Source organism: Notothenia rossii (genome assembly GCF_949606895.1).
Source record: "Notothenia rossii genome assembly, chromosome: 4".
Lineage (NCBI taxonomy): Eukaryota > Metazoa > Chordata > Actinopteri > Perciformes > Nototheniidae > Notothenia > Notothenia rossii.
This window is the reverse complement of record NC_136902.1, coordinates 43,093,186-43,108,406: the sequence shown is the minus strand read 5'-3', so window position 1 is coordinate 43,108,406 and position 15,221 is coordinate 43,093,186. Positions and strand designations below refer to the sequence as shown.

At 39.0% G+C, this 15,221-nt stretch overlaps 1 protein-coding gene across 1 annotated transcript in view; it reads left to right on the top strand.

Moving 5' to 3' along the window:
- The first annotated feature begins 180 nt into the window (after nt 1-180).
- Nucleotides 181-15,221, top strand: part of clcn6 (chloride channel 6) — a 91,210-nt gene continuing 76,169 nt past the window's right edge. The window contains exons 1-7 of the mRNA XM_079677987.1: nt 181-649; nt 6,635-6,694; nt 6,775-6,840; nt 9,728-9,769; nt 13,314-13,379; nt 13,452-13,518; nt 14,873-14,979. Coding sequence (XP_079534113.1) covers nt 575-649; nt 6,635-6,694; nt 6,775-6,840; nt 9,728-9,769; nt 13,314-13,379; nt 13,452-13,518; nt 14,873-14,979 — 483 coding nt within the window. The 5' untranslated portion in view covers nt 181-574. The remainder of the gene's footprint in view (nt 650-6,634; nt 6,695-6,774; nt 6,841-9,727; nt 9,770-13,313; nt 13,380-13,451; nt 13,519-14,872; nt 14,980-15,221) is intronic.

Below are 15,221 nucleotides of genomic sequence, written 5' to 3'. Positions count from 1 at the left end.
GGGCCCCTGATTTAAACACCTTTGATTGTGTAAATGTCTAAACAAATAACCTTTATTAATAGCTGCTAAATAGTTGTTTTTTAAAATGTAAATAGTTTTTTTTTTTTAAACCAACAAGAAGAAAGTAAGCTAACGCAGCAGTGAATACCATTGTTTTTAATATAGTAAACAATGATTACAATAATGGTTTTCTTACACATTCCCATAGGGTGATACTTTTTAATTATGCATTGATTTTAAGAATTTGAAATGCGGTTATGATATAATATTAAACTTATGCGTAAATGACACACAGTTTTGACTATTTTGAATAACATTCCGCATTTTGACAAATAGGGGTAGCTGCTCTTGCTGCGTTTAAATGTCATGGGAAATATTACTTTTCAAAGAGCAAAACCGTTATCATATATTGAAAAATCAAATATTAAGACAAAGCTCCTACTCTTATATGCTGTCAAATAAGCTGTCTGTTGTTCTACACACTAAATGTGTAAGATGTTTTTAGTGAATTAGATAGTTCTGTGCTATGCGTTTTTACCAAAGCCACTGAACGCAGCGTGACACAACAGCGAAGATGGCGTGTTGTGGAAACTGTTTTTGTTGCCGATGTTGCTGCAGCGAAGGAGAGACTCGGACACCAGAGGAACTGGTAAGGCACACTATGAATTATTTCAAAAGGGGGTCTCTTGATTAATTCATAATTAGATATTTTCCGTCGGAATATCACGTGGGTTCTTCTCAGTGCACTGTTCTGGTTTGCTTACTCCACCCTGCTGATCCGACACTGTTCTGGTGTCTTACATCTTTTACCATAAAACCGATTCACAATGCAAAACCGACACCTTCGCAATAATATATATGCATTTAGGAAGGGAAAATGCACATGAATCAACATGAGCACTTGAGTCCATGATGTAGATGTATCAGATCTATCCATAGACGCAGGGCCGGTGTTACAGTATACTGTAACACCGGCCCTGCGTCTATGGATAAATCTGATACCTGATGCCTCAACTTGAGTCATGACAACTGGCGTCATTCTATTATTTTAGATAGATGTATCGGGGGCGTGTACATTGAGGACCCATTGTTGACTTACAGGAAATAAACATTTCGATCGCCTCGTTTGTCGTTTACATTCATCTTTTGCTATATCTGCCCCGACAGGATCACTTAGATGCACATTCAGTACTCGTATGTGAGGTTGTGGGTGAGGGGTCGATCTCGTGATGCTTACAGGGAGGTATCGAACATTACAAAATAGGTGACTGTGTGGATGCCTGTTCAAAACATTGCAAACTTGAATAAATCATTTAAATTACATATTTGTGTCCGACTTTCATTTGTACATCGTTCTTAATGTGATGTATAGTAGCTTTGATAGCTGTCCATACCTTCAGACAGCCTAAAAATAAAACACAAGTCGTTTATTCACAGCCCGAACGCTCATCGAGATGACTGGATCATCTGTGACAAGCTATGATCAGCTCCGATTAAATTGTGATATAAGTTCTGTAGCTATTCTCCAGCGAGCAAGTTTTTGTAATTAAATACCTTTATCCCTCTCATCACAACAAGACTCTACATTGTGCAGGGAAAAAAATTACATACATGAAAATAACCTTGATGCATAGCTTGGAATGAAACAAACAAACTATCTTCCATGGTTAATACTGATATGTCATAGTTACGGTAAACCACAGAAAAGTAAGCCCTGCAGGGCACAAGTTGAATCCATATAATACGTTAGCATTTGTACATCGTTTTTTGTTGTTGCTAAAGGTAACATTCAAGCCATTTAAGAATAAAAATGCTTACATGACATGTCCTTTGTTAAACATTAAGCTGTCTTTGGCTCTTTTCTGCTATAACAAATGTAAATTCCCCCTCTGTGGAACAAATAAAGGTATTCTGATTACATTTAACCTGTTGTGGAAACATTTCTTGATAAAATTGATATGAAACAAATGAGACAAGCATCGCTGTGACACTGATGTCACATCGGGACATTAACCCTAAACATTCACAGTAAACCCAGAGAGAGATATGCACAATTATAAATATTATTATGATTTGCTCAGTTAATTTAGCTGATTAAATTATATTTAGTTAATACATTCTTTATTATTCAATTAAAAGTTTGTTCAAACAAATGTAAACCAAAAAATCATTCTCATTAATTAAGTTATAAATAAGAGTTACTTTAACATCAAAGCTCAATGTGACATATATGTCACATTTCAGATATGTTACACTCGGGGGGTTACTTGTCAGAAATGTGTTCTAGTTGGTCTATTTAGTCTAAATGACTTTCCCCTTAATTTCCCCAAAAGTAGAAATGGGTCCGGGATCTTATGGGTTAAACGTATAGGCTTAAAGGCATAATGGAACTACCGTATTATATGGATTCAACTTTTGCCCCGCTGGACTTACTTTTCTGTGGTTTACCGCTACTGTGACATATATATTATATTATATATATATTATATTAGCCATGGAAGATAGTTTGTTTGTTTCATTCCAGGTTATTTGCATGTATGTAATTTATTTTTCCTGCAAAATGTAGAGTCTTGTTGTGATGAGAGGGATACAGGTATTTAATTTTAAAAAAACTTGCTCGCTGGAGAATAGCTACAGAACTTGTATCACAATTTAATCGGAGCAGATCAGAGCTTGTCACAGATGATCAAGTCATCTCGATGCTGCTTTCGGGCTGTGAGTAAACAACTTGTGTTTTAATTTTAGGCTGTCTGAAGGTATGGACAGCTATCAAAACTACTATACATCACATTAAGAACGATGTACAAATGAAAGTAGCACACAAATATATAATTTAAATGATTTATTCATGTTTGCAATGTTTTGAACAGGCATCCACACAGTCACCTACTTTGTAATGTTCGATACCTCCCTGTAAGCGTCACGATATCGACGTCTCACCCACAACCTCACATACGAGTACTGAATGTGCATCAAAGTGATGTTAGGAAGGCAGATATCAAAAGATGAATGCAAACGACAAACGAGGCGATCGACATGTTTATTTCCTGTAAATCAACAATGGGTCCTCAATACACACGCCCCCGATACATCTATCTAAAATAATAGAATGACGCCAGTTGTCATGACTCAAGTTATACTGTAACACCGGTTCTAGCCAATTTGATGCCCTAGGCGAGATTTTAGTTTTAGTTTTAAAGTAAAATGCTTCAATCTGGTGCACTTTGGGCACACAATTACTAGAGACTAGGGGGTACAACTCTAAAACACCAGTGGCGGATTTAGGATTGTAGGAGATCCGGGGCTTAGCCAGGAGTTGTTGGGGGTGGGGGGTGCAGGGATAAAGTGCTATTTTTTACAAGTGGGGGGAGGGGGGGGGACGAACATCTAGGGGGACTTTAGGGGGGTTGTCGCCTCCTCTTGGGGGGTCCGGGAAGATTTTTTATTTATTTTTTAAATATTGAAGTTAAAAGCATCAATCTGGCACACTTTGAGAGCAACATTAACCCTACCTTAATAATACCTTAAAGCGGACAAAAGGCACTGGAGAACACTTATTCATTAACACCCTTTAATGAAGCAAACTAATGCCTTAACTCACTCAAATACAGTCGTTTACTTATTTCAGTGAAACAAATGTGCGTAGAGTTTTAAAGGATGCGGATAGTCTCACCTTGATTCTGGCGCATTGCTTATCGTTTTATAGATCTATTCTCATCCACCATCTTTGTTTGTGACGTAAAGAGTGTAAGAGTCACGTTTCTGAATCGGACACTCTGAGTGGATGCAGTCACAGCCAATCGGAGTCTGATTCAGAGGGTTGCCTGTCAGTTCCGTTGCCTGTCAGTTCCGTTGCTATGGTTCCATTGTTACGTGTACTGAAACGAGAGCCGGTATAATTCCACGCGTGAAAACAAAATAATAATTGGAATACGTTATATTAGTGTCTTAAAAGTAGACGGGTTAATGTTACATCTTAGGATAATTTTTAGTCATGTTCTGTATACATACTAACATATATGGGTATACTTAGTGTGGTTACTCCATGTTTACTAGCTATAACATTAATGTTACATCACACTTTTTCACTTGTTACTCAGTCAGCCAGAGTGCAGATATCCCCATTAGATTCACAATCCTGAAACATCATCCATTTCTTCACTGCTGGTGATGACATTGTTGTCAGATGCTGATACTGCTGCTGCTGCACATGACGTTTTCAACAAAAACATTTTATTTATTTATTTTAAAAAAAATGTTGAAGTGAAAGATCCTCGGCTTTTCAGAAAACATCCGGGGCTTGAGCCCAAGTAGCCACCCCCTAGCGTCGTCACTGTGAAACACCCTTATGAAAAAGATCGGTTTACTTTTTAATAATCAAATAAATGTGAACATAACCAATAACCTACCATAGCCAATAACAAATAAATCTAACTTATTTTATTTTTGTTGTTCATTCATATCTTATTTTACCTAGTTAACATTTATTTATACATATTTTTGTATCTCTCCAGTTTTAAACGATATTTTTGGTTTACTCTCCTAAAGTATGGATTGGAATGATTTCAAACCTGTTTATTCCAATAATTATAGAGGAGTGCCTTGGAAATATTTGTTTACATAAATTGTGATCAAAACGTTTGAGACCCACTGAGATAACTTAGACTAAAGTTAACCATCTAAACACTTTTCCTCACTGAGCCTCTCAGCTTCCACCCTTGTTGTAGAAACATCTTCTTCTTATATCCGTTAGCGCAGCTAGCACCAGATGCTAATAACAACAGCTCCGGTACCGGTGCTCTCTCTCTCTCTCATGCTCGCTCCCACGCTCGCACTTTGGCTGTGAGCTGCGGGTGCCTGATAAGCCAACATCCCCCACTTTCATCACTTACAGCGCCCATCGTACAGGGCAAATGAAAAGTGTAACTGGGGTGAAAAGGGTGTTATATTTACTTAATTATGAATGTTGTTACATCAAGGCCGAAAATTAGGATGAGCACCAACGGTCAAAAGTGTTTTTTTCCCTCCCAGAGCTACCAGCGCAGCGCCCCCCAGATCTGGCGCCCTAGGCGACCGCCTATGCCAAAAACCGGCCCTGCATTGACGCATTGATGGCACTAAAAGAAAACACAAAAGGTCAGATAAGCACGGAAAAACCCATGAGCAGGATGACAGCATATTAGCACAGGCAAAATCACATGAGCAGCCTTAAAACACATACACATATGGTGCAAACATGATTTCTAATCGATTTACAGACACCGGTTGAGATATGAAACTGTTTAAAGCAGTGCAATAATGTGTGTCTCTTGTAAAAATCGTAGGGTAGACATTCCTATCAAGCCCATGAAGCATTACATCCACTTGTGAATACTAGGTAATATAACAAATAAACGACATGCTTTTTGCTATATGATATTTTTTCCCCCAAATCTGCTGTGTGTGTGGGTCAATCAATAAATCGAAGGTTATTTGTATTGCACAATATTATTCACTTTACAATTGTCTCAGGGGGCTTGTACAGAATATGACATCCTCTGTCCTAAGACCCCTGCAGCTTACAAGAAAAACTCCCAAAGAAAACCTCTGGGAAAGTTGGGTTAGTAGCATACATATTTGGAACGAGAGTACACAGGTACAGACAGAGAGAAGGAAGAAGTAAGATGTCCCCCGACAAACTAAGCCTATATCAGCAAAACTAGGGGCTGAATCTAGTCAGCCTTAACTATAAGCTTTATCAAAAAGGAAGGTCTTAAGCGCACTCTTAAAAACGGATAGGCTGTCTGCCGCCCGAACACAAACTGGAAGCTGATTCCACAAAAGTGGAGCTTGATAAGAAAAGGCTCTGGCTCCCATTGTACTTTTAGAGACTCTAGGAAGAACCAACAACCCTGCATTCTTGGAACGCAATGCCCTAGTAGGACAGTAGGGTATAATGAGTTATTTAAGGTAAGATGGCGCCTGCCCATTAAGGGCTTTGTAGGCGAGAAGAAGAATTTAAAATTCTATCCTGTGTTTTATAGGGAGCCAGTGTAAGGCAGCCAGAACAGGAGTAATGTGGTCCCTTTTCCTAACTCTGGTTAGTACACGAGCTGCAGCATTTTGAATCAGTTTAAGCGACATTTTCAGGTACACCCTGAGAATAAATACAATAGTCCAGCCTTGAAGTAACAAATGCATGGATTCGTTTCTCGTTTTGAGGCAAGATATGCCTGATTTTTGTTATGTTGCGTAGGTGAAAAAGGGGCAATTTCTAAATGAAGCTATTGAAGCAGATGTGTGACGAGCCTGCTCTACCAAGAAGTGTACTTTTTGACACACTCAGAAGATTACCTTTCGAATATAACATGTTTTGCATATTGCTACACAGTTTACAGTTAATACACATTTCTTTAAATCAAAATCTAAGAGACCAATCAGAGACATAGGTCAATACATCCTGGATATCCCATGTTCTCCTCGACATTAGGGTGCACTGTGATTATTTTCGATGTAAACTATGTGCTGGTTTTCATGTTGTGAATTAAATAGTATTCGGCTAAAGACTTGTAGTTAGCTGCTGGGTTTGGCAGTCCCTGCTTGGCTGGATGTGTCTGTAGAGAACAATAAAACCTATTTTTATGTTTTCCTGAAGACGATCCTTGGGGAATTCCAAGATGAAGAGGATGAGATTCTACCCAGGAAAGACTATGAGGTAAGTAAGCAGTATGGATGTGTTCAGGTACAGATGTCTGAGTCAAGTGTGGGTTGACTTTTCTCGTTTTGGCTTTACAGAGCTTGGATTATGATCGCTGCATCAACGAGCCCTACGTGGAGCTTCTCGAGGGAATGGACAACAAGGTAAGAGAAATCAATTCCAATGTCTTTTGTTTACGCGTCGCTCAAAGTCGAGGACACATCTACAAAGCCTTCACTTCCAGCAGGTGGAATCTTACAGATCCATGTATATTGTGTGTTCAGGAAAATATTTCTCTCTCTCTCTCTCTCTCTCTCTCTCTCTCTCTCTGAGGAAGCAGTTATTGTTGTTGCTTGTTAAGGGTTGAGCTCAAACTGACACAAGATAGTTTGCTGGCTAGGGACATCTGGTTCTCCAATTTATCTGAATGCTTTCTCCCCTTTGGCATATATTCTTAGCTAGGGACAGGTTAGGCAGGGGCTGCGACAACTCGTTGCTGCTGCAAATCTCTTCCAATAAACCATCATTGTCTGTCTGCCATCAAGTCCAGCTCTCCCGTGTTGGGAGAAATTCAGAAAATCAGACAAGCAGTCAGTGCCTCTGCATCAGGTACAGCAAATGTGTTGTCCCTATGTCCAACTAATATCAATTCAGACATCATGACACAATTCCATCAGATTAATGATAAAAACCTAGAGGACATTGTTCAACTTCTGAAATCCTCCTCCTGCTGCCTTGATATTATTCCAACAGGATTTTTCAAAGATGTTTTTCCTTGCATGGCCTCAGATCTACTTCATATAGTAAACAAATCTCTCACTCAGGAATTTTTTTCCACAGGCCCTGAAAACTGCAGTCATTAAACCGCTCTTAAAAAAAGAATAATCTAGACGCTTCAGTAATGAACAATTACAGGCCATATCAAACCTGCCATTTCTAGGTAAAATCATTGAAAAAGTTGTTTTTCAACAGTTGAGTAACTTCTTGCATTTAAATAACTGTCCAGTCAGACTTTCGTCCAAACCACAGCACTGAGACTGCTCTTGTAAAGGTCTTCAATGACATCCACTTAAACACAGACAGTGGCAGAACTTCAGTGTTAGTATTATTAGATCTCAGTGCTGCGTTTGACACTGTGGACCATAACATATTACTAGACCGACTGGAAAACTGGGTGGGACTTTCGGAAACAGTTCTACATTGGTTTGAATCCTACTTAAAGGACAGAAACAACTTTGTTTTATAGGTAAATACACATCTGAGTTAACAAATATGACATGTGGGGTACCTCAAGGCTCCATCTTGGGGCCTCTTGTCTTTAACGTCTACATGCTAACACTGGCTCAGATAATGAAGAACAACAAAATAAGTTACCATAGCTATGCGGATGACACACACATTTACGTTACAATTTCACCAGGAGACTATGCTCCAATCCAAACACTGAGTAAGTGCATTGAACAAATCAATGACTGGATGTGTCAGAACTTTCTCCAATTAAACAAAGGTAATGGTTTTTGGAGCCAAGGCAGAACATAAAAAAGTTAGCGCTGAGCTTCAGTCTGCAATGTTCAAAACAACAGATAAAGCCAGAAATCTAGAAGTAGTCATGGACTCTGACCTGAGTTTCAACAGTCACATTAAAACAGTTACTAAATCAGCCTACTATCACCTAAAGAACATATGCAGGATTAAAAGACTAATGTCACAGCAGGACTTGGAAAAACTTGTCCATGCTTTTATCTTCAGCAGGCTCGACTACTGCAATGGTGTCTTCACAGGTCTCACTAAAAAATCTATTAGAAAGCTGCAGCTGATTCAGAACGCTGCTGCTCGAGTCCTCACTAACACTAAGAAAGTGGATCACATCACTCCAGTTCTGAAGTCTTTACACTGGCTTTCTGTATGTCAAAGAATATATTTCAAAATACTGCTGCTGGTTTATAAAGCATTGAATGGTTTAGGCCCAAAATACATTTCTGACCTCCTGCTAAATGATGAACCATCCAGATCTCTCAGGTCTTCAGGGACTGGTCAGCTTTCTGTCCCCAGAGTCAGAACTAAACATGGTAAAGCAGCATTCAGTTATTACGCTCCAAATATCTGGAACAAACTCCCAGAAACCTGCAGGTCCGCTGCAACTCGGACTACTTTTAAATCCAGGCTGAAGACTTTTCTTTTTGTCGCTGCTTTTAATTGAACTATTCATAGACTGCACTGTAACTTTTATCCATGTATTTTTTTTTCTTTTATTAACTTTTCTTTTTAATGACTTATTTTAAATGCCATTTTCTTTATGTCTTTCATTTTTTGTAAAGCACTTTGAATTGCCTTGTGTTGAAAAGTGCAATATAAATAAACTTGCCTTGCCTTGCCTTGCCTTGCCTTGCCTTGCCTTGGCTTGCCTTTCCTTGGCTTGCCTTTCCTTGCCTTTCCTTGCCTTGCCTTGCCTTGCCTTGCCTTGCCTTGCCTTGCCTTGCCTTGCCTTGCCTTGCCTTGCCTTGCCTTGCCTTGCCTTGCCTTGCCTTGCCTTACCAAAGCAGTGTTTCTAGACATTTTCATTTGTGGAAGTTGTCCCATAGTTAAAGTCCATGAAATGTCCAAAATAAACGTTATTCTGTGTTAATAAATCGCTTCATCACTTTCCACTGTTTCATTTGACATATCAACATCAATGATTCTTTCCATAAATACCCTCCAAATAACATGAAATGTGTGCCACTTTCTCGTGTTATTCCGCTCCGGTAACAAAAAGCCATTAACCCAGCTGTGTGACGTCACACGTGGCAAACACCAGCCTCGTCTGGATTGTTTGTTTTGTATCCTTCCGCTATTTTCGCTCAACATATGTGTAACCGAAACTTTTTTTATCTAACAATTCATGATGGTGAAGCGATGTGTAGTTCAGTTTTGTGGTAATTCAAGCCTGTCAGGTCACAGTGTACACGAATTTCCGAAAAATAATATTGTAAATTACGTACTTTGTAAATTATTTACATCATGTGAAACCTTTTTAACCAGTTCAGCTGCATGATTTATGTCAAATTACAGATTTGGCCATTGAAATCCCTGATAGCGGCCTCCCGGTTCAGGGTAAGTCTTCCGTATCTCGGTTACAGCACATGCAGGCAGCGGGACTCTGATTTTTGGGCCGAGTAAACCCCAGCACCAACGTACAACCCGTCGATAAGCTGTATATCGATACTTCCAAATGAAAAAAACGTATACAGATTATAAATATATTTGGAGAAAAATAAAATGTTATGTAGTACTATTATGTAGCAATGGTTACAAATTGGCTTATAACATGATATTTTTATTGTACTTGTACAAAATAAATATGAGGTTGTACATGACTGCTTGACAGAATCATAGACCTCTTATATATTTCCTCACATGTGTAGTTGTTTCTTTTCCCAAGTATACATTGAACTTGCATACACAGAAAACATAAAAGCCAAGCTGTTTTGGCTGCTTGAAAGAGTTTAATGGTATCTTTAAAAGTGTACCATCATATCTGTAGCGACTAAAAGTATTATATGAAAGCAAAGCTGCAATAGGCAGTTGGGTCAATCAATATTTACTTACTGGTGTAGTGGGCCATCAACTGCTCTGTGTTGTTGTTTGTATTGAAGATACGCTATTTTCAGTGTCCAAACACTGAGACAGCCTTCTCTAAAGCCAGGGTGGCTAATAATGCACCTTGGTTTCTCGTTGGTGTCTTCTATCTGGTCAGTAGGTTGCAAACTGTCTATTTGTGCAGATCTCTCTGCAGCATACACATTCATCTGCAATGGGCATGCTTTCACAGCATTGACATGTACACCTGAATATTGTACATAACATAAAAAAAAACAATATCTGCCGGACGTGTGAGGAACAGATGACAAATTAAGATCGACATTTAGTGCAGGTCAAATTTAAATAAAACTGAATTTACCATTCAGTATTGCCGACTCGAGTCTCGCCGGCTGCGGAATCCGCTTCTCTTCCACAAGTTTCTGCCTCGTTGTTCGATTGCCTGGCAGGAGGCTCGTACTGATAAGGCAAGATGCCTTGAAGTGAAAGGCTAGCTGGTTCACTCTCTACTTCTGTAACTGAATCCAGATAACCCACTGAATCTGAACTTGAATGATCGCTATCGCTGTCTGAAGTTGTTGCGTTGCTTGCCATTTTGACTGATTTTATCAAATGGCAATATTTGCCACGTGTGACGTCACCGCTCGTTCGGGAGTGATCGGGGGCGTACTCGGCAAACTTCGGAACCAACATCGTTTTTTAATGTATATGTCATTTAATTATGACCAAACTTTAAAAAAAAAAAAAAAAGATTCTGGTGATATCTAAACTACATGTTAAAAAACACCTGTGTTAAATGCATTACATGGCCTTTAAAATGAACCTAAACCTGGTGCTCCACACATGTTAGGGCTATTTTGATTCTCAATGGAGATTATTGGTCTTGCCTGATATCAGTGAACTTTCTTCTTATATTTGATCTGTGGACATTACTAGTTTTATTTGAAACTAGACTGCTTATCTAAATAATGAACTAAATCATCTAGCTCAGCGGTTTTCAAAGTGTGAGGCGCGCCTCCCCTGGGGGGCGCCAGAGAGCTTCAGGGGAGGCGCAGCGTGAGACACAAAAGAACGAGAAAAAGACGAGTAAAGTGACCCTTGCCCACTTGTGGCTGTCTGTGGAGACCAAGTTCCCCCACCTCGCCAAAAAGGCTGTAAAAGTGCTCATTCCCTTCACCTACCTGTGTGAGTGCAGGTTTTCCGCATTGACTTTGATCAAAAGCAAGTACCGGTAAAGGCTGCAGCCAGAGTATGATCTGCGTTTATTCCTGTGTGCATCAACGCAGACTCATTGTTCCCTCTAAAGTAGGGGTGAGTGTAATAAGGAGGCAAAGTTGACGTTCAGTGTGTTGCCGGGAGCATATAAGGATTTATCCACCATGTTGAAAATGTTAAAAAAAATATGTCTTGAGAACACGGCGTGCGGAAATATACGGGTCGTGCTGCAGCTAGATGTCCCTGTCCTCATGCAAGGAAGAACGGCTGTCCACAGGCTGTTCCAACTTTAACAACTGTATTAACTTCCAAGGTAGTGAATTGAACATGCTATTGTAATTGGGTGTGTGGTATATTTTCATGCACGGACACGCATGTTCCACAACACACAAACTGAACAACACTCAATTTTCCGATCGCTACCAGTGTCCTTGCAATCTTGTTATAATAACAAGAGCACGTTACTGATGCAATATGGTTGAGACCTTTCGGGCTTATTCTAGAGGGGTGCAAGGAATAGTCCAAGTAGTGGGGGAGTTTTATACAATATGTTTAAAACATAACAATAAAAAGGTTTAAAAAAGTTATTGTTTAATGTTTTAAGGAGGTGACGCTACTCAGCCAATCAAATCGGTGCAGTCAGCACGATAGATTCAAACACACACACACACACAGAGACAAGACAAGAGGAGAGAAACAGTCGGAGTAATTTAAAATGGTGGAAGGTAGACAGCGAAAACAGAGCATTTAATTACATTTTCTCTTACTGGACCTCTTTGAAATGCAATTGAATACCCCTGCATTATAGCAGCAACAACAACAATAATAATAATAATAATAATAATAATAATAATAACAGCAATAATAATTGGGAGGGGGGGCGCCACTGTTCTTATGTTCTCTGAGGGGAGGCTCACCTACCCACACTTTGAAAACCCCTGATCTAGCTAATTGAACTGACCTCTTTTTGTTAAGAACTGGAACATACCTTTACGTGTTTTTACAGATCATCTGAAAGAGCTGCTTTAACAACATGTATCGCAGTAGTAGAAACAATTGAGTAGTATGCCTACTCTATCTATTTCATAAATATGAAATAATAATTGTATGAAAAAAATGTACATAAATTCTATGATATGAAGAAAATAAAAATGGAATGTGCACAAACACATAAAATAGGAAAATGTTCATTCTGCTGCACTACTGTTGGATTAGGTCATGTGATAAAAACAACTTTGTTGATACAATTGAAATCCATCATTAAAATATATTTTCTACATTTTAATATTCATATCTTATTTGTCAAATGTTTTTTAGCAGCAACAACAACAATAATAATAATAATAATAATAATAATAATAACAGCAATAATAATTGGGAGGGGGGGCGCCACTGTTCTTATGTTCTCTGAGGGGAGGCTCACCTACCCGCACTTTGAAAACCTCTGATCTAGCTAATTGAACTGACCTCTTTTTGTTAAGAACTGGAACATACCTTTACGTGTTTTTACAGATAATCTGAAAGAGCTGCTTTAACAACATGTATCGCAGTAGTAGAAACAATTGAGTAGTATGCCTACTCTATCTATTTCATAAATATGAAATAATAATTGTATGAAAAAAATGTACATAAATTCTATGATATGAAGAAAATAAAAATGGAATGTGCACGAACACATAAAATAGGAAAATGTTCATTCTGCTGCACTACTGTTGGATTAGGTCATGTGATAAAAACAACTTTGTTGATACAATTGAAATCCATCATTAAAACATATTTTCTACATTTTAATATTCATATCTTATTTGTCAAATGTTTTTAACATGTTTTCATGTCCCAGTAGAAAGCCAAAAAGTATGAAGCAGTGCGATGGATGCTGATGTTTGCAATCGGAGTCACCGTGGGTCTGGTAGGTGGGCCGGGAATATCTCTTTGATAGCCACATTTCAACATACTAACCATCACTTCCTGTCTCCTTCAGGTGGGCCTCTTTGTGGATTTCTTTGTTCGCCTCTTCACCAAAATTAAATATACTTTGGTTGCGGATTGTATCCTTTGGCATGTCTCTTCTAATGACAGGATAAATGGCGGAGTGCAGTGTGCAGTGATCAATCAATCAATCAATCAATCAATCAATCAATCAATAAATCAATGTTATTTATATAGCCCAATATCACACATGTTACATTTGTCTCAGTGGACTTCACAGTTTGTACAGAATATCAGTATGACAATACGACACCCTCTGTCCTTAGACCCTCACATCGTATAAGGAAAAACCTCCGGAGAAAACCCACAGTTGAAAGGGAAAAATGGGAGAAACCTCAGGGAGAGCAACAGAGGAGGGATCCCTCTCCCAGGACAGACAGACGTGCAATAGATGCCGTGTGTAAATTGAAAAGATAATACATTTGCAACATAGGTAGTCCAAATGTTTGGAAATGCATGTGTGTATAATAGGAAGATGAATCCATCCAGGACTTATGATCCAGGACCACAGCCACGACTCAAGATCCAGGACTCGCGATCCATGACACAGGACAGCAGGATCATCCATGACTCCAGATCCCGGCCTATATAGACACCAAAAAGAAAGAAATTTGGGGAAGCTGGGTTAATCGGAACATGAGAGTACACAGGTATAGACAGAGAGAAGGAAGAAGTAAGATGTCCCCCGACAAACTAAGCCTATATCAGCAAAACTAGGGGCTGAATCTAATCAGCCCTAACTATAAGCTTTATCAAAAAGGAAGGTCTTAAGCGCACTCTTAAAAACGGATAGGGTGCCGTCCGAACACAAACTGGAAGCTGATTCCACAAAAGTGGAGCTTGATAAGAAAGTGATCAGCCTTTCTATGATGTGCTGTCCACTGCACAGGGTTATGGTTGTGGAAATGGTGTTATTGTAATAATGTGCATTTGGGCAAAATAAGTCACAATATTACCCAAAGGGTTATAATAACGTCTGACAATTTAACAAATTTAACCAACTTATAAAAAAATTATAAATAAGATTCTCATAATATAGATTAACTTTATAAAATCCTTCCTCCTGCCCCCTGGCAGTAATGGCAGACTGTACACATGTCAATCAGTGCTCTGCATTCACAGTTTGCATAAAGGGAAGCGTGTTAGCGGATCACATGATGCTATGAAGATAAAAAATTGCATTTATAAAACAGAGCAGCAAATTCAACAAATAGAAACAAATCTGTAAACCTTAAATTGATTCACAAATGAGTGAAAAATGATTTATGATACATCATGAATGGAGTATGGACAGGCATATAAAGTGCATACTAGTTTTTCTCTCTTCCGGGCAGCCATCATTCATTACAGTATGTTCTGACAGTAAACAGAAACATTGAGATGTGGGAATGTTATCCTGAGCTCAGCCTGCAGCCTTGCAGCAGTGCAGTGACAGAGGCTGTCTCTCTGTGTCCCTGCTGGAGCTCCTGGCCTTCAACCTGACCTTCGTCTTCATCGCCAGTGTGCTCGTCCTCGTTGAGGTAGGACTGCTCACACACAGCAGCTTTTACATTCAAACGGAAGGCATTGTCTTATGGTATTAAGTCATCGCGGTCATGTGAGTGGTAAAACATGTAATTCAGAAAACTCCTCAAGACTCCAATAAGAAGCATATTTGTTAAATGAAATTCTCGCAAGAGATAAAGCCCTGATGCGTAACCTTCCGACACACATACATCATAACAATCCATCTAGCCAACACTGTAACAGCAGGGCGGCTAAA